At 42.3% G+C, this 27,835-nt stretch overlaps 2 protein-coding genes across 11 annotated transcripts in view; one reads left to right on the top strand and one right to left on the bottom strand.

Annotated features, from left to right (window-relative positions):
- Window positions 1-27: 27 nt before the first annotated feature.
- ecpas (Ecm29 proteasome adaptor and scaffold) lies at window positions 28-24,128 on the bottom strand. 6 transcript variants are annotated; one of them, XM_040024439.1, is made up of 50 exons: window positions 24,044-24,128; window positions 23,551-23,647; window positions 22,697-22,827; window positions 22,323-22,439; window positions 21,890-22,008; window positions 21,615-21,764; window positions 21,320-21,497; window positions 18,267-18,406; window positions 17,962-18,040; window positions 17,727-17,846; window positions 17,478-17,563; window positions 17,306-17,381; window positions 17,165-17,214; window positions 16,999-17,065; window positions 16,732-16,854; window positions 16,508-16,611; window positions 16,196-16,319; window positions 16,022-16,102; window positions 15,670-15,886; window positions 15,301-15,392; window positions 14,989-15,123; window positions 14,715-14,886; window positions 14,319-14,491; window positions 14,041-14,142; window positions 13,651-13,774; window positions 13,185-13,330; window positions 12,874-12,928; window positions 12,656-12,770; window positions 11,871-11,939; window positions 11,588-11,705; window positions 11,339-11,506; window positions 11,123-11,202; window positions 10,863-10,968; window positions 10,685-10,732; window positions 10,467-10,585; window positions 9,855-10,005; window positions 9,704-9,769; window positions 9,499-9,588; window positions 4,534-4,600; window positions 4,351-4,442; window positions 4,195-4,261; window positions 3,874-4,071; window positions 3,433-3,644; window positions 3,311-3,354; window positions 3,034-3,226; window positions 2,771-2,927; window positions 2,369-2,474; window positions 2,189-2,277; window positions 2,032-2,103; window positions 1,196-1,335 (listed from the first exon to the last, which is right to left on the bottom strand). In XM_040024439.1, exons 2-50 carry the CDS (start codon window positions 23,570-23,572, stop codon window positions 1,196-1,198), a joined length of 5,550 nt encoding a protein of 1,849 aa, XP_039880373.1. In that variant the 5' UTR covers window positions 23,573-23,647; window positions 24,044-24,128. The 6 variants fall into 6 exon arrangements, with proteins under 6 accessions (XP_039880376.1, XP_039880374.1, XP_039880375.1 ...); XM_040024438.1 differs by having other exon boundaries at window positions 23,551-23,650; window positions 24,044-24,059; XM_040024442.1 differs by lacking the exon at window positions 23,551-23,647 and having other exon boundaries at window positions 28-1,335; window positions 24,044-24,080.
- kdm4c (lysine (K)-specific demethylase 4C) overlaps window positions 17,757-27,835 on the top strand; it is a 38,520-nt gene continuing 28,441 nt past the window's right edge. For 3 of the 5 annotated variants that reach the window (XM_040024447.1, XM_040024449.1, XM_040024445.1), the window contains exons 1-3: window positions 24,950-25,125; window positions 26,725-26,891; window positions 27,526-27,701. In XM_040024447.1, coding sequence (XP_039880381.1) covers window positions 26,748-26,891; window positions 27,526-27,701 — 320 coding nt within the window. In that variant the 5' untranslated portion in view covers window positions 24,950-25,125; window positions 26,725-26,747. Of the gene's footprint in view, window positions 17,768-24,948; window positions 25,126-26,724; window positions 26,892-27,525; window positions 27,702-27,835 lie in introns of those variants that run through there. The other 2 variants (XM_040024446.1, XM_040024448.1) reach the window with 2 other exon arrangements.

The raw sequence follows: 27,835 nt of genomic DNA, 5'->3' as shown, positions 1-27,835 counted from the left end.
TGTGATATAAAAGGGCACAGAGAAAACTGTACGACACACTTTAATCTTTCACGATACAAAACCCTACGCCAGGGGACGGGAACTCAAGGGCCGGTGACCTGCACGTGCATCACCCTGGGTCAACACAACTGAATCAAATGATTAGTTCATTACCAGGCCTCTTCAGGACATGTTAAGGGGCAAATTTAGCCATTTAAATAAGCTGTTTTGGATCAAGGTCACATTTACAACCTGTAGGACACCGGCCCTTGAGACCTGGCGTTCCCCCACCCCTGCCCTAGACATTAGTGACACCATAGCAGGCTGATATCAGCATAAAAAAAAAAAAAAGCAAATTGTAAGGTGTTTTGCCTTATGAGGAGTTACACTCATTGAGTGCGTTTGTTCCTAGTGCCTTCCACTGAGGCTGAAAGCGCTTAAACACGTGGTTTTAATACAGAGCCTATTTGGAATTAAGTGAAAATAAAAGTAATTGGTGCAAATTATTAAGGGGATTTTATTTATTCAGGGACAAATTCAAACAACTATAGCATCTCTTTGAAGTTGACAGCAGGTTTTTGTTTTTAAAAGACTTCACAAAATAGCCTTACATCTTGCTCATCCATCAGGCAAATAAAACCTTTTTTTTTTTTTAAACGATCCCAAGAGTTCTCCAGTAGCCCCCGTCCTTTCACCACTAAGCAGTGATGGTGTTCACAACCCCTGAAAAGTTGCGCCCCCCCCCCCCCATCCTTGTCGACTAAGGTGCGCAACCTTCTGTAGTTTCCAATGTTAGGCAAACCCACGACAGCAGTAAAGCTCCCAAAATTGGGGCTACAGGAATACAGTGTCCACAAACCTAACACACTGGTTTATATATCATTTATCGTCAGCTTACTGTCCATTTAAACAAATAAATCTCAACAAGTTACGATAACAGCCTCGCCCTTCAACATGTCACTGAGTGCAGATGTAGAGCAAGGTTTGTTAGTCTCTTCAAGCTTTGCCAGCCATAAACATGAAACAGCCTGCATAAACAGGTGGGAGTCTCTTGGGCAACCCAGCATCGCAGCTCATGGGAATTATTATTATTATAGAGTGGGATATTTGTGAATCTTAGAGTATCAAAGAGGTCGGGGAAGTGTGCTAATGTATGGTCACTGATGAAGAAGGAAAAAAAGAGACGCCGACGCTGTATGTTCTTGCCGCTGTGCGCTCAAGGTTGGCTTTGGATGTGTCTGCGCAGCTCCTGGGCCTTATCCCGCAAATCAGGCCTGCTGTCGGACTGCAGCGTCGACAGGGAACGCTGCAGCTGCTCCCGGCTCTTCACAGACACACAATCCCACTGTTCACTCTCTGTTCATATCAGAGAAAGCACAAAAATATCATCAGTCAATCGATCAAATCTTTATTTCAACATATGAGTAATAAATGTAATCACACATTAAAAAAATCAAAACATGAAATCACTCAAACACGAATATGTACACACGATCTAAAATTCTTTAATTACAGCAATCCAAAAGTATTCCTTTTTATAATATGTAATTATATAGAATTATCAATTTTTAATGTATAATACAACCACATCAATTTTTAATACTCTGCTTGATCCATATAGTGCTTTATAAGACTACACATGCTCCTCATTGCTGTCTATACTTCTTTTTTTTTTTTTTTTACACTTAGCTCTTCCCTCACCACACAATCTTTCTTTTGTTTAAATTTAGTGACTATTTGTTCATATCAAAGAACATTTGAACTTATTCTTTCTGTTATGATTCCCTCTAAAAGCTGCTGTAAACTCTGACCTGAACAAAACATGTTCATATCATCTGCAAATAATACAAGTTTCAGGGTGTTTGAGGCTTTACAAATGTCATTTCTGCATAATATGTGGCACAAGTCTGAACCTTAATTCAGAGCAAACCTCACTACTGTAAAACCTTATGATCAAATGGAGATGCTAGAAAAAGAATAACGCTACATCGCCCAAGAATAAAACTGAAAAACAAAATACATGCTTGTATATAAGCAGGAATCGATATTTACCTCCAGTTCTCTTGACGATCAGATCCACGACTGACAGGGCCTCGGTCCTCACAGAGGAGTAACTCTTGTTTTCTGGATAGAAAAGCAGCACAGTTGGGCATGAAACGCATGCGTATAAACTATAAAACAAAGTACCAGGACGTAGTGAAGGGCTTACCTAAAGGATATGTGAGAGCAGCACAGGTCTCTGTGAGAATCTCTGACAATGAATTCAAGTCGTCATTACCCTTTTCTAGCAGCAGTAACCTGCAACGAAAAAACAGCTCAATACCTTTTAATCATTTTTTTTTTTCTCTTCACAGCCAGTCGAACACCTTCTCTTTGTTTCGCTGCTTACCCCTGGAAGTATGCCTTCATAGACTGAAGAACAGCCAGCTGCACTTTCCAGGTGCTCAGCTTAAGCTTCTCGCACATCAGATTGCACACCTCTGCCTGGAAACGTGCTACAGACACACACGCAGTTGAGAACATTACTTGAAGATCTTTCAATCAGCTCAAACACATTTCTTGCCCATTCTGTGGTAAGAAAATTGTGGAAGTTCTGCCAGATAACTTAAAAATCCAAGATACATGTAGTGGCTTAAAATACGTCTAAAAAGTAGACAAAGGGAAAGAATGGTGTCAATTAAAGGGACAACATTTTTGAGCTGGTCCTACATTCCCATTTCTTTAAATGCCATATACAATATGTCAAAACAAATTTGGGGTTCAGTTTTGTCTCTTGTGAGAATAAACTTACTCTGAGTCTCGGGCTTTCTTGGCCAACTTTTTCCAAGAGTCTCAAAAGCACAAATAATAGCTTCGGTCTGCAGCTCTTTCTCCTTCACATCTTTATCATCATCGTCGTCGTCGTCTTCCAGTGATCTTGGGGATCCAACACCACTCTCTGGACTGCTCTGTTGTAAAATTATTAAGACAGGTTGAGTTCATTAAAAGACTTTTTCAAAATATGGCATCAATATTTTAATATTCATATTGAAGAGGCAGTAGGGAGGTTTCAACCTTCTTGATTAGAGGGAAAAGGATCTCTGCCATGTCGGCGAAACGGTCCTCCTGGCTGCTGTGGAGCACGTCCCCAGCACAGCGCAGAGAAGCAATTTTGTACACGAGACTCTCCTTACGACATTCCTTCAGCACAACCTCCAACACCTCAGAGATGGTGGGCTGGCCGCTGCAAGGCTTCTGTAGCTCCGTGCTGAAAAGGAAGAAGTGTGACAAGAAATGTTGTGATGTACTTGGAAGAAAACATACAAAGAAAAGGCTGTGAGAGACTTTTTACCTGCATTTGGACACTACAGATCCAATGGCTTTCAAAAGCTCCTCCTGGAACAAAAATAGTTTAAAATAGAAAAGTAAAATGAACACTTTTTTGTTTTCTTCAGGTATATTACATATCATTACCTTGCCAGCCCACGTGCGCCCAGATAGACCCTGCATTAAAGCTGTCAGCACCAAGCCGAGGTGTGGCGCCACCAGTGAGCCTGTCTGTTCCTTGGCAACAGTTGCCATGGCAGCTGCACCCTGAGCCTTCATCTTCCAGGACTGGGACTGCAGCGCTTTCTGTGTGATGGCAATCAGCTCAGTCATGTACAGTCTGATGCCTCCAAAGCTTCCTGATTAGAAAAAAGTTTAAAGAAGTGGAAACAGAATTAAATCTTTATGTCATCACAAAAAGACACCATCACAAATATACAGTACATCTGAAGCTGAAAGGATTAGTTGGTAAAACAGAAACCTTGTAAAACAGGAAGATTTGCTTTGTTTCCTTTATATGTTCAGTGTATTGCAGCAGATGAATCAGTAATGCATAATTTTCATTAATGCTGTCTGGATTTTCCTCACCTGGAACGTTCTCCTGCCACACCTCAGACCACAGCGTGGCATCATGGCTCTCTCCTTTGTCCTCATCGGGACCTGGTGCCTGATGCATGCCCAGGAAAGCCAGTGGCAGGGCCACTCCCGCGTGCCCTTTCAGCACATCTGGACTATAGTGGCTGATTGCATGTACTGTCAGTGCACAGGATGACTTGTACACATTCTCTGGGAGCAAGAAAACACAAAGAGCAGAGTCTGAAAGCTAGCACTGAATTTAGTAGACCAACTTCTTGTGTTTTTCAAATATAGAGCAGCTGGGAGAAATATAGGCATATTTTACTTTCTCACCTTCTTTCTCCAAGTACCAGGTGTTGAGTTTCAGCAGTAGTTTTTCTACACTGCTGTCTTTTGCTGACTGATGGGAGAAAACAGATGTCCTTATGACTTTAACAAATCATTATTTCTAAATCATCAACAAGATTACTTATCACAATTGCTGCTCACCCTGACCAGGTGTCCCAAAGCAAAGGCATAAGCTTTCTGTACTACAGTGCTTCTGTCATGGATGCCATTCAGCAGGGAGCTCATAAGTTTACCTGAGGAAACAAAAACAGTTATCACAGTTAACACCACACTTCCATCATCCAATACACAAACTAGATGAACAGATTCAAACTTGTCCTGTACCTGAGTGTGGGGTCAGATCCTGTGGACACTGCACTGTGAGGGAAACAATTACACTAGCACAGCCACCCTGTGAGGAGAGACAAAGAGTAGCAGGTAAACTTGGAACACCTTGGTAGAAAAAAAAAGAAAGAAAGAAAGGAAAGAGCCACTGTGTGGAAAAAAATGCAAATGTACGAAAGATTGGTATGATGATGCAAAGAAAGCTAAATAATAGGGGTGCAACGATACTCGTATCGATATTGAACCGTTTGATACAGTGCTTTCGGTTCGGTACGCATATGTATCGAACAATACAAGATTTGTAATTTATTTTATCAACTTTCCTTCTGAAGATGCTGTCTGTGTTGAACGCTCAGTGGATCTGCGCTCGACAGTGCAGCCTAGGCGGAGTAGTCGAACGCAGATTCACTGAGCGTTCAACACAGACAGCATCGTCAGAAGGAAGAGCGCAGGGCAAGCTAGCGAGACAGAAGTTAAGCTCTCCTTGCAACATGGCAAATTGAACCTCCCCCACCCTCATTCAGATCTGGCATTTGGAATTATTTTGGTTTTCATGTGACATATGACCCTGAAGGTAAGCGCGTCATGGACTAAAGTAAAACAGTATGTTGGATGTGCCACGCAATGCTCAATTACATGGGTGGGGACTAGTGTGTTAGCGCAGTTAGCTCGTTAACATGTTGGCTGTCTAGCCCCACGCAGGGGTAGCTCGTTAACGGAGATTTGCCGTGTTGTGGCATTAACATCATTTCAACGAGATTAACGCTGACAGCACTAGTGGGAACACAACGAATATGACTGCACATTTACCCCGACATCATCCTAGTGCAAAGACAAGTGGAAGCAGACAAAAACAACAAGCATGCATGCTACAAATTTTACCCGAGTCATTTAGACAGCCGTTAGCACATGATTCTCCTTATGGGGACCTGATATGTTTAATATTGTGGCGAGCTCAGACTAGGAGGAGACGGAGGTGTCGTTTGGTCTTGCTTCCCGTGAGCTAGCCAGGGAGCACAGCCGTTTACTGACATCTGCAGAAGAACACTGCCGCTAGCTAACTGCTCAGCGCGGCAACCGCACAGCAACAACAACAACACAGGGCGCCCTCTGACCCCGGAAGGACACACCGTCGCAGCGAGAGGGTGTCACCCGTCACTATGGCAACATAAACAAAACATAACTGTACAAACAGAACCCCGAACAGCCCTGACCCGCTACATAGCCCCCACCTAAGGGGTCAGTCGTCCCCGACGACCCCATTGCCCCACACAAAGTCCTGCAAATGTCCAGGTGCCTTCTTTTGGCGCACAGGCCGGTCACGACCGGCGGGGGGAAAGTCACTCGGGTCAGAACATGGGGTGCCACCATCATCCCACTTCTGACACCAATGTGGCGAGCTCAGACAACGAGGAGACGGAGGTGTCGTTTGGTCTTGCTTCCCGTGAGCTAGCCAGGGAGCACAGCCGTTTATTGACATCTGCAGAAGAACACTGCCACTAGCTAACTGCTCAGCGCGGCAACCGCACAGCAACAACAACACACAGGGCGCCCTCTGACCCCGGAAGGACACACCGTCGCAGCGAGAGGGCGTCACCCGTCACTATGGCAACATAAACAAAACATAACTGTACAAACAGAACCCCGAACAGCCCTGACCTGCTACAATATGCTGCTGAGAATATAGCCCAGAAGAAGCGTATAGTATAGCATTTTATTTTGGAAAGAGCCATTTCTCTGTAATAAACTCTCTTTTCCAAAGATGAGTGATTCCTCAATCAGATACAGGTGTTACCGCGCCAGATCCGCGGCCCCGAACCGTAGTAAGGAAACCTCTGGCAGTTACTTGAAGGTTCCGTAACTGACTCGTAGCCGGCAACAGCTTACTATACAGGTCAACTCCGCTAGCAAAAAGATCGAAGGAGGCGTAGGAAACTGCTTCGCCGAACTTTATTTCTTCTCTAAGGCACGAACACCGCGTACAGTGGGCTGAAACAGTTTACTCACAGCGAGCATCGCCGACACAACTCTGGCTGTCGAGGGAGTTATTATATTCCTTTTATTTATTTTCTTTTCGTCTCTTCTGTAGCTAACCGTTACTTTTTCCCCTTCTCCGCTCTCTCTCTTCACACACACACACACCAGGCAGTCCCGCTACACACATCCCGAATACATTTCCCATCAGGCTTCATCCTTAAAGGGCCATGCCTGTAACACAGGGCTTGCAAAATCGCTAGCCCGACGTCCCGGGGCTAGCGATTTTTCCAGTCGTACTACCAAAATCTATCTCTGCCCTGCCCGTCGAGCTATTGTAGGAAGGAAAAATATATGTCAATGCTTTTGCATTCTTTCGGAAATGTAGCTGGGTAATTATGTCATTGGCATCGGTGAGCCACTGTCAATATGTGACATATTGAACTCGCGTTTGAATTTGCGCTTGTTTTTTGCTTTCACTTTGTAAATGTCCAGGTGCCTTCTTTTGGCGCACCGGCCGGTCACGACCGGCGGGGGGAAAGTCACTCGGGTTAGAACATGGGGTGCCACCATCATCCCACTTCTGACACCAATGTGGCGAGCTCAGACAACGAGGAGACGGAGGTGTCGTTTGGTCTTGCTTCCCGTGAGCTAGCCAGGGAGCACAGCCGTTTATTGACACCTGCAGAAGAACACTGCCGCTAGCTAACTGCTCAGCGCGGCAACCGCACAGCAACAACAACAACAGCACACAGGGCGCCCTCTGACCCCGGAAGGACACACCGTCGCAGCGAGAGGGCGTCACCCGTCACTATGGCAACATAAACAAAACATAACTGTACAAACAGAACCCCGAACAGCCCTGACCAGCTACAATATGCTGCTGAGAATATAGCCCAGAAGAAGCGTATAGTATAGCTTTTATTTTGGAAAGAGCCATTTCTCTGTAATAAACTCTCTTTTCCAAAGATGAGTGATTCCTCAATCAGATACAGGGCTCGCAAAATCGCTAGCCCGACGTCCCGGGGCTAGCGATTTTTCCAGTCATACTACCAAAATCTATCTCTGCCCTGCCCGTCGGGCTATTGTAGGAAGGAAAAATATATGTCAATGCTTTTGCATTCTTTCGGAAATGTAGCTGGGTAATTTATGTCATTGGCATCGGTGAGCCACTGTCAATATGTGACATATTGAAATCGCGTTTGAATTTGCGCTTGTTTTTTGCTTCCACTTTGCAATCCCGCTAACTGTGTATAGAGAGCGACAGCACTGATTGGTGAGTGATGATAATTTGCGCACCAATTCCTCTGACATCATCTTATCAATCGTTAGCTTACTATGCAAACATGACAAGTGAAATCTCCCGCAGCAAGCTTAAACATATGAGAGGTTGATCGCGCAGAGAATCGCTGACCGTTATGTGTGTGTGTGTGTGTAAAAGCAGCAGGATATATATTTTAGTTCATCTGCTGAGCCAAATAAGACAGGTCAGGGTGAAGAAGTGACAGCCAAAGAAAAGCTTACCACAAAACGGAAAAGTTATGACAAATCAGACTATAAGGCAAAAAAAGAAAGTGCAGCTTTATGGTTTCATGGACAAAAGAATTTCTGTGGCTGCAATATGACGAGCTATATAACTGGGGCTGCACATAAGTGGTCCGCAGGTGCGCATTCGCTGTCAAAAAAAAAAAAAAAAAAAAAAAAACGCGCACAAGATATGAAGTTGCAACGCGTGTTTGCATACATAAGATTTTCTGGAGGAGGACAGACATTTGTTTAAAACTCTTAAAGATGTCGAAGAAGCTCCTTTAAGCAATTACTTTGGTGTTCCTCTACCTCCAAAGAAATGTCAGAAGGAGTCCGAACCACAAAAGAAGCGCGTATTCTTGGAAAAGTGGTTGCAGGAGGTGAGCTGGCTTCAAACAAATGATGAACGCACAGAGATGTGGTGCAGAATGTGCCGTGAAAATCCCACTCTAGCGGACAAAAACAGTGCTTTTTATATGGACGCAAACGCGCGTTGCAACTTCTTATCTGGTGCGCGTCTTTTATTTTGACAGCGAATGCGCACATGCGGACCACTTATGTGCACCCGTGTAAATAACATAATGTTCTGCCGGGTGTGTTGTTGGTTTTCTCTCGATTCCTGAGTCGACAAGCGCCTTTGTTACTGGGACCAGTCATTTTAAGAAAGGCCCCCATTAGAACCCATGAGAAATGCATTATTGCTCAGTCTGCAATATCTTTCCCAGAACAAACACCAATTGCAAATAACATACTAAAAATAAACCTGAAAAATCTGTTTAGAACAGCATACTATGTTGCAAAGAGTGAACTACCACTGGCAAAATTTAGCAGTCTTTGCAAACTTCAAAAAGCAAATGGCCTAGATCTTGGTTCCACTTGTCTCTTACCCGTGACTTCAGCGGAAATTTCAAATTCAGGATCTGACACAGACTGATTCATGTCCTACACAGTTCTTACAAGTTCATAGAAATTTCTGTTCAATTAGAACCAAGTATTTGAGTTGATTGTAATGTTTATACAATGTTGTAATTTGTTTTTCAACATTTTTTTGATTAATGTTTTGTTTCCTTTACAATATTATACTTTAATGTATAATATTGTAAAGGAAACAAAACATCAATCAAAAAATTGCTCTCTTTTTTATTCGGGCTACTTACATTTATTTTGGGCTACCAAAAACTGAAGAGTCCCTGCCCGAAGGGCTACCAGGGATTTTGAAATTTTGAGAGCCCTGCAGATATATTTATTTTTTTAATTACTTTTGTTTCAGCAACATTAAATTTAAAAACTGTACTTTTGAGTTAAAATATATATTTATAATTTTAATAAATGACAAATTAAAAAGGCATGAACATTTTTTTTTGTATCGAAAAAATATCGAACCGTGACACCAAAGTATCGAACCGAACTGAACCGTGAATTTTGTGTATCGTTGCACCCCTACTAAATAACTGTGCTTTTTACCTTGGTGCCCAAGCCTACTCCACTCTTAAGCAGCTCACAGAGTCTGGGAACCAGTTCTCCCAGAACAGCAACATCCAGGTGCTGCAGACACTGAATACAAAGACAGCAAAATATATGTCACATGCTTTTGTAACACTTTAAATAAGGCACCTCTTTGTGACACATCTACTTAATTAATTAGTAAGGTTTTTTTTTTTTTTTTTACCATGTTAACAGTCTCCATCATTGGAGAGGATTTGGCAGCACTTAGTCTGGCAGCATCCATGGCACTCTAGAAGTAGAGTAATAATAACTCATGAAAACTTTTAATAAACTTATAGGCTTCAATTTTTTATGGAGGCGAGTGCTGAGGTTACCTTTTCCTGCTCTGTGGCTCGGAGACTCAGGTAGTTGAGGACCTGAGGCTCCAGAGTGCTGAGGGACTCCAACAGAGCTGGGATTAACCGGGAAGCATGGGGCCTTAGTCTGGCACCGGCAGTCTTACTGATCTTCACCAGGGTCTGGATACTGATTTGGAAAAAAAGAAATTGTTGAGAGAACAGAACAAACAATTATACAGCAAAAAATTAGGACCTGGTAACGTGATGACCGAATGATGAATTAAAGTTAGCATCGTGCCAAGCAGAAAGGTAAATTTCCTGTTGCCTTAGTTCATTTTTTTAAAAAGAGTTTAACAAGTGAAAGAAAAGAAAAACAACCTAAGAGTCAACTGCAAATACTTACTAAGAAATTACACATTACCTAACACAATTCTTGCAGGATCATATATTGATATACAGCAAGCTGCTAAATTTCTGGTTTAATTATGCTTGAAAAACAAAAAACTAACCAAACCAATTTTGCTGTTAATCTCTTACTACTAAAATATTTTACTAGAATTAAAACTAGAATTAAAGCACAAGTTTACATTAAAAGCAACGACTGCCACAGAAGAAAAACCAAACCAAAGTTATAGAAGAAGATATTACCTGAGTGAGCGAACCTCTGCGACATTGCTAACAATGCCTTTTTCCAGTAGGGTGGGTAAAATCACCGCCACAGTTCTCTGGGCTCCAGAGCCTGTAGACTCACACATACGGGTGCACACCTGGAGAGAGAAAAAGTCTGCTTTAGAAAAGGTACTCAGACAAGCACACATGTACTCACAAACACATACACAGGCCAAAGTTGTGGCAAACAGCTTTACCTTACTGAGTGTTTTCAGTGTTAGGTCTGCAGCCTTCCTCACAGACTCCTAAACAGAAACATTTTTTACTTTGTAATAATGTACATTTTATTTTTTTTGTTATGCATCAGTGAACGAATTCAAACCTTTGTGCCACATCAATGAAAGAAACACTGATCTCTGATCACTTCCTTCCTACCTTGATGTCATCAAGGACTCTAAACAGGGTCTCCCATATTTCTGCCATGTGATCAATAAGGTCATCAGCCTGACGGCCTCGAATCAGGTCATTTAAGGCCAGGCAGCTGAAAGAAAAATTCACATAAGCGTTTAGCCTTTAAATCTTATTCTAAACAAACTGCAAACATTATTAACAAAGCATCCATTCTAATGCAAGTTAACAAAGTCAAAAGCCAAGGCTGATGATCTTATTTTTTTTTAATATAAGTGTACATGCACCTGGACTCTCGCACTCTCCAGGCGTTGTTGGTCAAATTAGAAATCACATCCTGAAGGATCTCTTTGAGATACTTATCCACCTGTAATAAATCAGAACAAGCAAGCAGGCACATGTAACTAAACAACTATGTCTACAACCATTTTTTTTCTAAAGACAAATAATGTTTTGTAGTTTGTTTTTTTAATGGATGCAAATGTACAACAATCAGCTCTTACCAGGGTCTTATCAGTGACCAAAGCATCCCAGATGCTTGTCATGGCCTGGCGAATGCTAAGGTTGGGATCAAACTGGTAGCGGTACAGACGAGGAATTATCTGAGGCAGGAATGGAGCCAGCTGTTCCCCGGCTTTAGCTGCGATCATGTGGAAACCAAAAGCTGCTCCCTGAAAGGAGGATAGGCATGATCAGGTTGGAAGGGGCATGGATGTCACGGATGTAAAAACTGGTGAATACAAACATGATACCTTGCGAGAGTTCCACATGGCATGATGATTGGCTAGGTTCATAAATTTGTACACAAGATCTGGTTGGTTCAGGTCGCTGGCCAATGAACACAGCTCCTTGTATGTGGACAAACCGTGACTGCCAGAAACCATGAATATAGATTATGTACAGAAGTAGGCCAAGAAGGGTGAATGTGTGCAAACTGAGCACAAAGATTAAATACATTTTAAAAAGCATGAATATATTTATTACACTTTCACTGAAATAGGAGCTAAAAATGCCAGTAGAGGTGATATGCCTTACCCATCAGGTGTTTTCCCCAAACCTTCTCCTTGGAACACCTCTGTATCCCCTGAGACTGCATGTTTCACTCTGTTTACAAAAAAAAAAAAATAATGATTTAACAATTAGCCCAATGCAAGACACGATTGTAAGCTTGTTACAATCTTTGTCCTTCTTCAGTTTAACACTGGTTTCAATCACAATTTCAAGTTTCCCTGACAAACCACTGGAGACCAACAAACCTGCCTGGATCGAGCACAACTTTAGGTGGAAACTGAAGGACACCCACAACAATATACTGCTTTTGTTCTATTTTTAAAAGCGCAAAATTTGACAGCAGCTCGATGCATGTGTTCATCCTGCCCATGGTGCACATTAGCTAATCATTAGTCCTCCCACAGTGCTTAATGGACCATTTAAATTATTTATTTTTAGACTTCTTTTTTAAACATTTTGTGAATCCACTGCTTTATGATCCAAGTCGAGTCAGTCAGCTCTGTGAAACAGATACATTCAGAGGTCTTAACCCAGGAAACTGAGCAGCATCTTTGTGAGTCCATAATATCCCATTTCTTCTCATTTTTTATTCTGTACACAAACTTATCAACACTTGCAGTAAAAAAAATAAAATTAACTGTATCTTTAGACCATTTTAGCTTTCAGCTGGGTATGTGGAGGACCTCATTCAACATGCACTACGGTCTAACAGTTTGTTTCAAAACAATAAACCTGTTTCTAGATTTTTCCCTCATTCATGCACAAGCTTGAAGCTGTTGAATCTGTACTCAACCCAACCATCCACTCACCTTTTACCAGTCATGAGCGTTTCAACAAGAGTGGACACCAGTTCCTGCTGGTCACCCTCTCCCCCCATCTCATAGACCAGACCAAGGCCTTTAGATGCCACATCCTGACTCAACTCTGAATGAAAGAGGAAGAGTGAAGCGTGAGGAAGTGCACAGGCACAAAGCTAGCAAGTAATGAGCTGATCAAACAGTTCACTTAGACTTGAGTCTGATCTTACCGTCAGGGTCTGAGAGAACAGAGATAAAGGCCCCCTGAATCTCTTTCAAATGTGACTGTAAGAGTTAAAGAAGAGAAACAAAATTACGGGTATTTGACATACATGCATAAAGAAATTAAATTTGCACACTAAAGACTTTGGCACATGAATATTTTTCCCAGAAAGGTACAATTTCACATTTCAAACATCTGATATGTTTTCTACGGTCTATTGTGAATAAAATATGAGCTCACAAGATCTGCAAATCATTGCATTCTGTTTTTAATTTACATTTCACCCCGAGTCTCAATTTTGGGGTTAAAAATACACACCGTAATCTCCTTGTGCTGGCTGAGCTTCTTGACAAGGGAGAGCAGCCAGATGCAGGCTGCCTGCCGGACGTGGGGGTTCTGGCTGGTTATATACTTGGTCAGGATGGCGTTAAGGACCCAGGGAACCACATCATTGTTTTTTACATCTGTCAGCAGAAAGGAAAAAGTGGAAATGAAAACTTTTGTGGATAAAACATTCAGCTTTTAGATAAAAATGGACTGTTGCAGGTGAATATATGCTCAGAAAATTCAAAATAATGTCAGACAGAAAAGATAACCATGGATTTCATTAGGACAACTGCTGGTATAAAGCTGAATATGGTCATGCAGAGTGGACAGTAAGCGTGCCACTATACTGGAGAACCAAATCAGAGTAGTGTGAACTTCAGAAATGGCAAAATTCATTAACAGATAAAAAAAATGTTAAAAGCACAATACAAGCTGGGACTACATTTTAGAAACGTACTCTGTGGTGGAGTGTAATGGTCCTCGGTGCAGGTCCATGGATCTCTGGCAGCTCCAGAACTGGTCCCTACTGCACCACTTGTTATGGCCTCTCCTACTGTGAATTGTAGCTCCACCTGCTTGGCCTTGGAAAGATTGAGAATGTAAAAAAAAAAACTTGAGTACTGCTGCCAGCAACGAGTTGTTAAGCCGAGTGACAGCTCAAGTAGAAATGTTTAGAGACAATACCAGCATATCTGTGCAAAAATAACCACCTCAATACAGCCCGATTCATTACCCTGACCTCAAAAAGTAAAATGTTAAAAAACAAACAAACCTTAAGCTACCAATTACACCTGTTCATTTGAACCTAGTCTTTTAAAAATGTACTATCCATCAGTATGTTTCATACCTCTACAGAGTCCATAAGTCCCTGCAGCAGCTTCTTCTGATGAGGGAAATCTTCATCTCCCACTGGCAGATAACCCAAGGTCATGATGGCTCGTTCCTTCATCTGGAACAAAGACACAAACATGATGATCAAGATAAAAAAGTAGGCAAGAAAATCTAAGGACCCGACATATCATTAATTTATACAGTGCAAATAAACCACTGATATAATGTGTGCCAGTAACGATCACTGGAAAGTGCCTCTCAGTAGCCATTTTTTCGATTAGATTTCTAGAATACCTTTGTACTCTCCTTGCCAGAGGGAATGCGGGCCAGCAGGTTTTCTACAACAGAGAGTTTAGTCAAGCCCTCTCCCTCTGCAGGGATCAGCAGGTGGCCATTACGCCCAATTTCCCCCAGAGCTGTACAGGCTGCTATAGCCAGCATTGCACTGCTGTTGTCCAGGAAGGAACCTTGACGAACATGAACAAAAATGGGTCAAACAGCATACAAAGAAGCAAATCATTATTTATGATATAAACTTTAAAACTGTCAACTAAAAACTAAGGAATTAAAAAAAAAAAATACTGTATAATCATTACAGTATAGGCAAAATAAAATTTAGCATCAGTTTTTGGTACTCCAACAGTTACCAAATCAGTAAATGAATGAAGCTGATGTGAAATAATTACATACCAATTGTCTTTGTTGCCATGGCAGCAAGTTCATCATCTTCCTGGGAAGAGATGTTCATCTGCTGCCCCATGTTTTCTGTCGAATCAATGGATGTGGCAGCTTTTTTCCTGCTCATGTTCCTTCCGACCATATAGCCAAGAGCCAAGATGGCACCATGCTGAGTTTCAGGGCTCTGTGATTTGACAAAGCAAGTAAACATTAATGCAAGGTAAATTTTCACAGCTATAAAATAAATGAAGCTACGAACGGCTGTGTAGCAACAAAGTGGCATTACGTGGTTGTCTTTGGTGATTTTGACGAGGTTCTGCACGGCCTTCTGCAACTCGTTGCCAGTCATAGTCGAAACCACAACAGCATACAGCTGGGCTGCCAGCTCCCTCATGTCCTCCTTGTTTGTGTTCATCAGACTCTGGGGGGAAAAAAACATCTGCTATTACAGCGATGAGATCTGTAAAATGTGCACTAGGCTGATGGTTTTACAATATCACAACACAGCTGAGCAGCTGGATTATCTGGTATCTGTCTCATTTGTGAAATAGTAAATACCAATATTGGCACTAACATCCCACATGTTTATGATACTCACTTTAATCCAGTCGATTTTATCAGCAAATCTGGGAGCCAGTTTCTCCGGGCACACAGACACAACCTCCAGTAAACAGTACATGACAGGGATTCCTGTTAAGAGATTATTACATTAGGTACAATTTCCTGACAAACATAAATACCTGGAAATGCACATGGATTCTTAAAGGAACACTTCTTCTAGCAGAACTTATTTACATGAAGCACAAACTGAATTTTGCAGTCTTTTATCAAAGAGACAGTCTTTGATATTTGCAATTTTTAAGAGTCGAGATTTTTTTGTTACTTAAATATTCACTGCACATTTTTAGAGCAAAAAAAAAATGTTCCAAAAACTGCTTGATTGTTTAATAACTAAGTGCTTCCTCACCTCCTACAGCAGAGAGCAGCTGCTGCAGAAGATCCATGTAGACATGTACAGGATTTGCTTCAGAGCCCTTTGACCCTGAGGGCTGAGAGTCAGAAAACAGCAGCGTGTGGACATAGCGGCCAATGGCAGGGGCATCATCCTGCATGTCTGACAAGCGTGTGGACATGGGCATGGCCCCGGCACTGTGGGCTAAACACATCCTCAGGTAGAGCATGATCTGGGACAACAGGAAATGGAAATGAGACGGATTAGAAGACAAGCATCTAGCACAGGTATAAGAGGTATAAGACTATAAGATGGGCCAGTGTCACGATTAATAGATGCCGTGAGGTCATAACAAATTCATATTTACCTCGCCAAATGCAGAGGGGTTGAAAGGAATTGTGGAAGTTCCCACAATGTACTTAGCTGGAGTCTTGATTCGCTGAGCGGCCTAATAAAGACAAAAGTGCAGAGATTTAAGATTTAAAACGTCTTAGTAAAAACACCATCATGAGAAACTTGGAGAACATGCTCAGAGCCTCACTTTCTCCTGGATATAAGCCACCATATCAGGAAAGGAGGGCATAGGTTTTGGTCCCTCCTTCTCTGAGCTCTTGGTATGGAAAGCCCTCAGCACCCTCTGGGCCTCCCCAGACACCTCTTCTCTTCTACAACACAGAAAAATAAGACACTTCAAGCTTTTCTGCAGGTAAGTACACCTAGGACACATTTTAGTTTAAGCTCAAAGCGTCTTCTTTGTACTATCAATAATTTCATGACCCAGTAAAATGTTTACTGTGTGTTCTTGTCATTTATTTACCAGCACACGAAAGATTGCTGTGTTTTTCAAACTTACGGGTCTCCAGCAGCCAGCAGCAGTAGGTATCTTGATGGCACATGATCAGGAGCAAAGACCGTGCTGGCAAACTTCATGGCCACCTGGCGAACCTGCACCTCCGGCTGTTACAAAACAAAACAAAACAAAAAACAACAAAGAACTATATGAGTGTTTGATTTGCCTCATTTCTACTTATTAAACCCACCAAGATTAAAGTTTATTCTACCAGTTCTGCCTCTCACCTTTCCAATATATGCAGCCACCAGGGCCTCCATTAGGTTGAGCAGCGCTCCTTGGAGGTTAGCGTAAGCTCCAACCATCATAGACAAAGCCTCCTGAATAGCTAGACGGACATCAGCTTCTTCCTGAAGAGGAATTTTAGAAATTTCAATACCAGATGCACAAGAATAGAGTTTAAGGCAATAATTTTATATCGACTGTGAGTGCCAATATCTTGTAATGCATTAGTTGCTTGGTACTCAGTTTTCACTGCAACGTCTTTCCCCTACCTTACACATGGACTCAAAGAACTGCTGCACAAGTGCAATGTCCTTTGTGAAGAGCTGAGGCATACGACTAGAACAGAGGACCGAGATGTTTTGTATTACATCATTTGAAATACAATGCAAAACTGGAAATGTTTAAATAAAGAAATAGTTCATTATTTCCTTATACCTTGACAGCTTTCCAACAGCAGAGTAAGCAACACACAGTAACTTAGGATCCTGCAAAGACAAGTGTTTCCCAGTAAGTATATTTCAAATTAAAGTGCGCGACCCTGTATGAACTTCACATTATTTATGTCTTGCATTTTACCTCCTTGTATTCATTGATGAGCTTGGTAAGACCATTAAGCAACATTAGCCCTAAAGGCTTATTAGTGTCAGGGCATCTAATGAAAAATCAGAGAGACAGAATCAGCTTTTAATTACTTGAAACACACTGATGAAGACAGATGTATCTGTAGGAAGACGAAGAAAAGACTTACACCATGCAGATATGATGGACAAACTGTAGGGTGAGAGACAGCAGTTTGTTGTTTGTGCTGGCCCCAAACAGACCGTCATAAACAACCTACAGAGGACAGAAAGCAAACTAGTGAGAAAAACTGGAAAGTTTACTGTTTTGCATGGCAGTACCTGAAAAATACCCATATATCAGAGTTATCTGGATACACTAAAACAAACTTCACACTGAATAAAAAAGAAAACATGGCCAGAAGCATCACAGATCGTACCTGGATATTAGCTGGAAAGCACTCTGCAGCCAGACGTGAGCGTAGAAGATGCGGCAGGATCTTCAGCTTAACTCTTGTGCTTACTGGCTCATGTTTCAGCTCTTGCTTCATGCCGCCCCCCTACAGTATACATATAAAGGGATTTTACATTTCTACGGGTCAAGAAAATACTTATGTTCACAGGTTATGTTAAAAAAAAAAAGAAAGTTTAAATGTTGAGTTTGAGTTGACAAACCTTTGTTTTAAGAGGGACATCCCCCAGATACACTTTGAACATCTTGTTGATAATTAGAGGATTGTTCCAGTCGATGATGCTGAAACATTACAAAACAAGTGCATTACTAATGATAGGAATGACAGTTTGACAGTTTATTCAGCTCCTCAGAAATACTTGAAAAAGTCTGACTTTTTAAAAATTATTTTTTCAAAATCTAGGAAATTGTTAAGTTGTATAAACTACCGGACAAAAGGAGCACTTAAAAGTGGAGGACTTGGTGATGCAAATACAAATACAGACATAAATCAAGTTTCATGGCCTACCTTTGTTTGCTCTTCAGCTCCAGATCAGCTGCAGTGGCCACACTGTGTCTGGTGTCACTTGACGCCACCACCAGGTGGACCACCGTCTCCACTTCTGGGACTTGCTTTGCCTCAATGAACTTCACTATTCCCAGTTTACACTGTTGGAACCAAGTACACAACAAGGAACTATTTAGTCATAGTAAACATGCCACATGGTGCTTCACCGTCCACATTTATATTAAAAAATATACATTACAGAAGAAATTGCTCTGAAGAAATTATACCAAACAGTCAAATTAGGGGTGAAGGTGGAAAATTTATAGACATAACTGATTCTAACCTGAATGTTTAGAAGCTATTCAAAGATTTGCCTTACAAAAAAACCCCCTCCATATCAGTGTTTCTCGCAGATTTGAATATTTTTGTGCCGATAACCTGTATGCATCCACAAGCGGAGGCACAAGCACTACATGTGTATAGCAATAATCATCTCCAGTTACTCTTTACGCCTGCAGATGGACTTCAAATGCACAGTGCTGAACTGCAGCTGGTCGTTTTTGTCATTCTCTGCATCTCTGCATGGAGTGAGTCCCCTCGTCCTCAAGACCTGTGCCCCCCAGCTGAGTGGAGTCTTTCATAAACTGTTTATGCTGAGTCTGAGTCTGCAGAGGGTCCCAGTGATGTGGAAGACATCATGCCTCGTCCCTGTACCAAAGACGCCACGTCCCAGTGGCCCCCAGGATTACAGGCCCGTGGCACTGACCTCCCACATCATGAAGACCCTGGAAAGGCTCATCCTGGACCAGCTGCGACCCATTGTAAGACCACATCTGGATCCCCTTCAGTTCGCTTATCAGCCTCGTCTCGGAACTGAGGACGCCATCATCTACCTGCTCAATCGTGTCTACACCCATCTGGACCAGCCGGCGAGCACTGTGAGGGTCATGTTTTTTGACTTTTCCAGTGCTTTCAACACCATCAGGCCGACCCTCCTGGGTGATAAGTTAGCAGCGATGCAGGTGGATGCTTCTCTGGTGTCCTGGATTGTTGATTACCTGACAGGAAGACCACAATATGTACGTCTCCCACAGTGTGTGTCTGACAAGGTGATCAGCAACACAGGGGCACCACAGGGGACTGTCCTCTCCCCCTTCCTCTTCACCCTCTACACCACAGACTTCAGCCACTGCACAGAGACCTGCCATCTTCAGAAGTTTTCTGATGACTCTGCGGTGGTTGGATGCATCAGCAGGGATGATGAGACAGAGTACCGGGCTGTGGTCGACTCCTTTGTCACGTGGTGTGAGCAGAATCATCTGCAGCTCAACGTGGCAAAGACCAAGGAACTGATCGTGGACTTCAGGAAGACCAGGAAACACTTGACCCCTGTTTCAATCCAGGGGGTCAGTGTTGACATCGTGGAGGACTATAAATACCTTGGAGTACACATTGACAATAAACTGGACTGGGCTAAAAACACCACAGCACTTTACAGGAAGGGCCAGAGTCGTCTCTATTTTTTGAGGCGACTGAGGTCCTTCAACATATGCCAGAAAATGCTGAGGATTTTCTATGAGTCTGTTGTGGCCAGTGCGATCCTCTATGCTGTTGCATGCTGGGGGAGCAGGCTGAGGGTCGCAGATGCCAACAGACTTAATAAACTAATCCGTAAGGCCAGTAATGTTGTGGGGATGGAGCTTGACACCCTCAAGGTGGTGTCGGAGAGGCGGATGCTGTCCAAGATAAAGACAATGTTGGATAACACCTCCCACCCACTCCATGACATGCTGGTCAGTCACAGGAGCACGTTCAGTGAGAGACTGAGATTACCGAAAAGCACCACTGAACGACACAGGAAATCTTTCCTGCCTGTGGCCATCTCCCTGTACAACGCATCCACTTAACACACTGTTTGCTGCTACAGCTACACATGTTTCTTTTCCAACTATTTATTTATGAGTGAAGTATGTATGTGTATATATGTATATATTGTACTATTCTTAGTTAGTGTATTGTCTGTCTTGTCTTAATGTTGGTTTAAAATGGAGCACTGTAACAAAAAATAATTTCCCCCAGGGATCAATAAAGTATTCTGATTCTGATTCTGATTCTGATCATCTGTGATCTCAGTATAGTTATCCACCTACTGCATGTTTTGATGAACATGAAACTCAGCTACAATGAAACCCAGGGATTGTCTTTGTTAACTGCAGTGCACAATGGTATAGTTGGGCACTATTCCAATGAATGACAGTGAATGATATTCAGGATTGTCATTAAAGTCACCTGACTAGCAAAAGACTGGGATGGCCTAGATTAGTTGGTAAACAACTGAACTTTCAAAACATTGGCAAGGGGGACCAAATCTACCAAATCAACAGGGCATTGAGTTATCCACACAGACAGACAAAAACAATATGGGTGCAAGATACACAAAATTCACGGTTCGGTTCGATACTTTGGTGTCACGGTTCAATATTTTTTCGATACAAAACGAGCTAACTGCGCTAACGCACTAGTTCCCACAAATTGAGCATTGCTTGGCACATCTGACATACTGTTTTACTTTTGTTTTCATGTGAAGCTTACCATCAGGGTCATGTTTCACATGAAAACCAAGATAGTTCCAAACGCCAGATCTGAATGAGGGTGGGGGAGGTTCAATTTCAGGTAGCGTTGAGGCAGTTGCCATGTTGCAAGCTTAGCTTCTGTCTTGCTAGCTTGCGTTGCGCTCAGTGGAACTGCACTCAACAGTGCAGCCTAGGCAGAGTAGTCGAACGCAGATCCACTGAGCGCTCAACACAGACAGCATCGTCAGAAGAAAAGTTGATAAAATAAATAAAAAATGTTGTATTGTTCGATACATATGCGTACCGAACCGAAAGCACTGTATCGAACGGTTCAATATCTATACGAGTATCGTTGCACCCCTAAAAAACAAGTCACCAAACATACTCAGATGGGCATAAATATACTTGGCCGGCCGGCCTGCCCAAACACTGAGCATATTACCTTTCCAAACAGATAAACATATAAAGCCAGTACTCATCCTCCCAGTTCAGTTTGTATACCTGCTCCAGCTGTTCAGCATTCCACTGGGCTTCTCCAATCACCCTCTTGGCAGCATAAACACTCATCCCTGGAGGAGGCTGCGGGAGACCCTGACTACTCGCAGCCACTGTCCCATCTCCAGAAGTACCCTGGGAGGAGGAGGGAGCGGGGCGAGTTGGAGATTCATTCAGCACAAACCTAGGAGGAGAAGGACACTACAGGTCAACAATTTGTGGTAAAAATACTTCTCACAAGGAATTAATTTCACCAGAGGTAGGTCTGCAACCCTTATTCGCTTATGAATCGTCAACTCACCCATAAGGCATCAGTAAAACATCTAACATGAACTCCAACAGCAGGTGCATTGTCTTTGGCCGCTCAGTTAGGTTAAACAGAGAAGCACTCTTGGAGGTGTCAGTAGGATACTTTATGTGGTAAAGAGTAGGGATCAGCAGGTGCATCAGACTAAGAGAGAACAGAGTATAGACAAGTCATTTTAAATTAAAAATAATAAGCTGATATCTCAAGATTGCTTAACACACATGTCACACAACCATATCCAAAATGGGTGTTTGGATGCATCCCCTTACCTGTCCTGCTGTGGCTGTGGTTTTCCTTCCATGGCAGTGATGAGGGTCGGGGCTAGCTCACACTGTTTTACCACCTCCAAACGAGGGTAGCCCATTTTAATGTAGATGATGGTGAAATTCTGCGTATAAATGTGACCATCAAAACTCTGCTCTCAATAATAGGCCAATTTTTAAAAACACAAGTCAATCTAGGATCACTAACTAGATTTAAAAAAACAACAACACATAGACGTCAATTTAATCATGTGTATTAATTTGTGTTTTTTTAAAAAAAACAAAACAAAGGGACAAAAACACTGATCTGATTAAATCCCATGTGGTAACTGTGTGATACCTTACCAACGATGTTCATTGGCCCATAAGGCAATCACGCCCACAAGGCAAACACGACATCCTCCACTATATGGCAAACATCCTAATATGAGATTCTTACCGTAACGAAAGAGGCAGCTGCAGGGTCTTGGTACTGCACAAGCAAAGTTTCTACTGGAAGTTGAATCTTAGGCCGGCTTTTTATCCTCTTATTCAGGTGGACCAACAACTCCATTACCTAGCAGAGAATACGCAGTTTCCACATTTTATTATGTAGTTAAATAAGACAGATGCATAAACAAAGTGAAAGGGATCTAAGCTCCTTGAAGAACCTTTGCATCTAGAGAACTGAGTCTATATCTCTGCTATACCTTCAAATAATTTTTTTCTGGGCTGAACTTTGAAGTAATGATACTGCAGTTTATAAACACATCTCCCTTGTAATGCAGTCATTATAATCTCTTAAGTAACAGAGACAGGCTACACCCTTCTTACTTTCTTCCGCACCCCCTCTTGAACGCTGGAGAGCTTGAGGAGAACAGGGGGTAGGAACTTGGAGATAATGTCCTGCAGCTGTTCATCTGTCTCTGCATGGCCCAGGCGAAGGAACACACGTTCCAGTTGATCTGTCAAAAATACATATAACACCCTTGTTAACTCATTTTCCCGGCGGTATTTGGCACACGCTAATTATTGGCCCCATCATGGCTAATTTCGCAATATCTTTCTACTCAAGTATCTCACCCAGTAGTAAGGTATCTGCAACACAAAGACTACGACCTTCAGTTTAACATAGAGCAACACGCATGCTTAAAACGGTCTCACGGGCATGTTGCTGCAGTTCTGCTGATAAGTTCGTCCTGTCAGCTGCTGTGCTGGTGCGACCATCACCCAGCCCTGCCTTCCTTCTCCTGGCATGGCTCACCAAGCACCCAGCTAGCTACAACAACTGACAAGACTATTCACGCATTTGATCGTTTCTGTATTATTCAACTAGCTTTTCACTTAAGGTCACATCCTGCAGGTCAAATCCCCAATACCCCGAATATCCTAGCAGTTACTGCGCACTTTCAAAGTTTCATAAATGGATATATATTAATAGCCTACGTGATAGTTTCTTTTTGACCATGACTGGGCAAACGGCCTCCTGACGATAGCATTCTGGTTAGCTTAGTAGCTAGCTATCGCACCTACCCCTGGTTTTTAACTAAAAGAAGCTTTAGCGTTACACCAAAAAACACCCCAACTGTCAGGGCGGATCAGGCATTTTCCTGGATACGTTTTTAGAAACCACGAGTGCGACATTTGACAAAATATATGAATCGCCAATAACCCAAAAAGAAACTTACTGAGTTCATCCTGGGCAGCCATGTTTGCAGAAAGTCAATCAGCGACCCCCCCAGTTTAGAGAGTGTTACTGCATCCACCGACGCCACTCCTAAGCTACTGCTTCATCACCCCAGACACCAAAAATTATTAAATGACACACAAGGAATCACAAGGAAGTTTTGTACATTTAAATTGTGCAGCACAGATCCTACATGCTCTTATTCTACAGGCTCTCACGACAAATACAGATAGATAGATAGATAGATAGATAGATAGATAGATAGATAGATAGATAGATATTATTAGTATTAATTTCCCAGATTTTATTGATTAGATTCATATGGGGACAGGTAGTACTTCAATCTTCTTCCCTTCTTCTGCTCCTCCCATCAGCTGCTCATTTGACTCAATATCGCCCTATCACTGGCATTCTTTTCTGTCACACCAACTGTCTGCATGTCCCCTTCATTACATTCATGAATCTTCTCTGTGGTCTTCCTTTTTTCCTCCTACCTGGCACCTTGTTATTCGGCATCCTTTGTCAAATATATTGCTCCTCTGCACATGTCCTCTCTGACTTTGTCTCCAAACTGCTCAACTTGAGTTGTCCTTCTGATCTACTCACTTCCATTGAAATGCTTAACCTCTTTAGCTCCACCCATCTCTTTTTTTGTCAGCACCATCATCTCCAAACCACACATCATAGCATGTCTCACATTTCATTCATCAGCTCCTCAAAGTACTCCTTCCATCGTCCTAGCACACTCATTAGCAGCTCTGTCCTTAATCACGCTAACCAGCTTCTTTGCCAGTCAACCTGTACAAGTTCTCTATTCTTTAGTGTCCAGCCTTGCATACAACTCACTATAAGCTGTGTCCTTTGCTTTTGTTCCAGTACTGCTGCCCCCTTTTTCTTTGTCATCCTCTTCCTTCAAATGCGTTCTTGTACCTTTTCCTTCCACCACCAAAGTCTCATTGTCTACTCTCCTCAGTCCAGGGGATACACGAAATAACTTTTTTTGTACAATTATTCACAAATGACTAATTCCGTACTAATTCTGGAGCATTAAATCCCAACCTAACAAACCTCTCACAACCAGGCAACCCAAAACTTATTTTCATCAGATGCCTAAAAGAGCCTCGGCTAAGTTAAGCTACTATTAAAAAATCCTTTGGGATTTAACTTAAGCTTAATTGTTTTAGCCCTTGATATTACAAATTGCACAATTAACTCCAGATTTTTTTTAAATTTATTTATAGCTTTAAAAACAAAAATAACTTTCACCTCTGGGCCTCAAGGTGTAGCTATAGAAATGACAAAATATTAGACCAGCACTTTTTGACTTTTTAGCGCTGGGGATGCAGGTGCACTTACTACCTACGTCTCTGGCTGCGTTCCAGTTGACGGGCTCGCCTCCCGATCCGCAGATCTCACAGCGCCTGGATAGGTTACTGCACCACGGCCGTGCCTGTGGAGGCGGTGTGGGACACCGCCGTTCTGCACGGCACGAATCAGCAGCAGCTGTCATGTGAATCAGCTGTACGAACAAGGAAGGGGATAAACAACAACACGACCCGAGTCTTTCTAAATCAAGGTAAAACAAAACAAAACAAAACCCTGTACACTTTAATGCGGACATGATGTGAAATACCGGCGAAAATTGTGCAGAGGAAGCTAGCTTTGCGCCAGTTTGTGTGAAAGCAGGGTGCATTTCGTGACTCCTGTGCAGAATTAGCCGAGCTATCAACAGCTAAGCGTTAGCACTGCCACAAACATAAGTTGGCACGCTCTCATGCCACTGGACTTCTCGCGGTGTATGTTTTGGCTTTGTTTGTTGGTCTGTTGCTAAACTTGCATAACACATAACAGTAGAGAAGTGCTAGATGAAATGTTCTGCACTACATAAAGTGGCGAAGGGGGTAGCTACAGGCCTGTGTGCAGCCTTCTTGTGAGGGGCATTTAAATCCCATTGACTCGTGCAGTAAGAAGTTAGCTAACGCGATAGGTAGCTTAACTTAACACTTAGTAATGCTTTTCCCTCTCTAACTGTTAGCACCAAATACTGTTGAGCCGCAATGCCCCACGAACACACATTAAATTAAAGCCGGTAAAGCCGGTGGGTATCATTTAAATATAAGCGAGCTAGTCAGCCGAGCTAGCAAGCTGCGCTGTTTGTTCAGCCATTATTTGGCATCCTAACAAAACGTAGGCTAGTTGGCTAGTTAGCTTGTTGGCAGACAACAAAGATCAGCAAAGCCAGAAGCGTTCATGCAGTGTTATTAATACGTAAGTACAATTCTGCTGTGATTTAATGGAGATATTTATTTATTTATCCCAATATATATATATTATGCCAGACAGAGGTCATGCAGGGTTTTAAAACGATTGTTTTAACACCCTGACAAAGAGTAAGGATGTAAACATTGTGCTTAAGCATTTTTTAACTCCCCTCCCAGAAAACTTGCTCCAGCCTGTGATTGCCTATTACATAATTAGGTTGCATACCACTAATTGGGTCGCATGTAATGTAGATTGCAGTGAAGTAGCCTTATAAAGAAATGTAAGGCCAAACAAACACAACAGCTTCACCCGTTGATCCTTTGTCTGGATACACAGAAACCTCAGAGTTGGGAGTGGGATGGGTGGAAGGGACAAAAATCTGAAAAGGGTTGTTGGCATGAGCAAAAGGATCAATAGATCACATCCACAGTTGTCGAATCTCTATCTCCATCTAGTGGCGAACCTGTCGGTTACACGCAAGTCAGTTACCCTGCTAATGAGCACAAGATCTTCTAGTAATGCGATTTGTATTTTTTGCAATCGTCAGAAAAACTAAAGAATTTCTAACATTATAACTATAGTGAAGCTGTTTGAAATTATATATCATTGTGATGAGTGTGGAAAAAGTGAAATGGGAGGTGAACAATTGTTAAATGACATTTTTTCATTGTATTTTGCATTTGTAACAAGACTTGGTGCTGGGGGTGCAAAACCATCTGTCCCCTTGTTGCGCCACTCTTGAAATTCACTCTAAATAACTAACTAATACCCTGCATTTTCACTAACCATAGACAGTATAGGGGTAAAGTATTTTGACAGATACAGATACTTTTTATGTGAATTTTAAAATTCATACAAAATTCACATTAATGTTGGAACATCATCAATATCTTCTGTTTTTCTTTCTCCTCAGGTTTTACCTGGTAAGGTGGCAGGATGGCGGGAGCAGAGGTGCATACCGCTGCAAACCCCACCTGCAAGATTATGACCTTCAGGCCCACTATGGAAGAGTTCAAGGACTTCAACAAGTATCTGGTTTATATGGAGTCTCAGGGTGCACATCGGGCAGGCCTGGCTAAGGTAAGTAGTGAGTTGAATCAGACCTTGGATAGTTATTTTTTTTAAACTTATCATACCCATACCCAGTCTGAGGAGCATACTTTGTTCACCTACTCCAGTGCTCCTTGTTTCACCAGTAGAGATGGTCTCCAGCTTGAGCTTGTATTTGGTGATAATGAATAACAGATGATTTTTGTTAGAGAGACTTCTGAATGTTCTCGGTCGTTGTGTCCTTGGGCAAGACACTTCACCCATTGCCTACTGGTGGTGGTCAGAGGGTCCGGTGGCGCCAGTGTCCGGCAGCCTCGCCTCTGTCAGTGCGCCCCAGGGTGGCTGTGGCTACAATGTAGCTTGCTATCACCAGTGTGTGAATGTGTGTGTGAATGGGTGGATGACAGGTTGTGTAAAGCGCTTTGGGGTCCTTAGGGACTAGAAAAGCGCTATACAAATACAGGCCATTTACCATATTGTTACCTTATCTTAGTAAGTAGGTTTACATTTTATACGTAGTTTAAACCGAAGATGGATTTAGTCAATCAAAAGAAGAAAAGGAAGAATGATGTATAGTGTGACATGTAAATGCACAAGGAACTGACTTTTTCTTTTGAATAAATTTCCTATATCGTTGTTTTTGATTCCTCTGTTTATCCTTCAGGTAATTCCTCCTAAAGGCTGGAAGCCCCGTCGCACCTATGATGACATAGATGATTTGGTCATCGATGCTCCAATTCAGCAGATGGTGGCTGGCCAATCAGGGCTCTTCATTCAATACAACATCCAGAAAAAACCTCTGACGGTGCAGGAGTTCAGACGATTGGCCAACAGTGACATGTGAGTTTTAACTAACTGGTTTACATGCTTCGTTAACTCTAATAATCAGGAGGAATAGTTCTTAATTTCACACAAATGTTTCATTTTGATGTTGTCACAGCCAAAACCCAATTTCTTCAGAGTTTATGAGTATT

Source organism: Simochromis diagramma, unplaced genomic scaffold (assembly GCF_900408965.1).
Source record: "Simochromis diagramma unplaced genomic scaffold, fSimDia1.1 OVJJ01000302.1, whole genome shotgun sequence".
NCBI classification, from domain to species: Eukaryota; Metazoa; Chordata; class Actinopteri; order Cichliformes; family Cichlidae; genus Simochromis; species Simochromis diagramma.
The sequence above is the reverse complement of the archived record's forward strand: the minus strand, read 5'-3'. Positions and strand labels throughout refer to the sequence as shown.

Coding starts and splice junctions, on each gene's coding strand:
- ecpas (XM_040024439.1), bottom strand. CDS start 23,572: ATGGCTGCCCAGGATGAACTCA. Junction 21,498..21,614: donor GTTTTACTGATGCCTTATGG/GTGAGTTGACGA, acceptor TTCTCCTCCTAG/GTTTGTGCTGAATGAATCTC. Junction 14,887..14,988: donor AAATCACCAAAGACAACCAC/GTAATGCCACTT, acceptor GTCAAATCACAG/AGCCCTGAAACTCAGCATGG.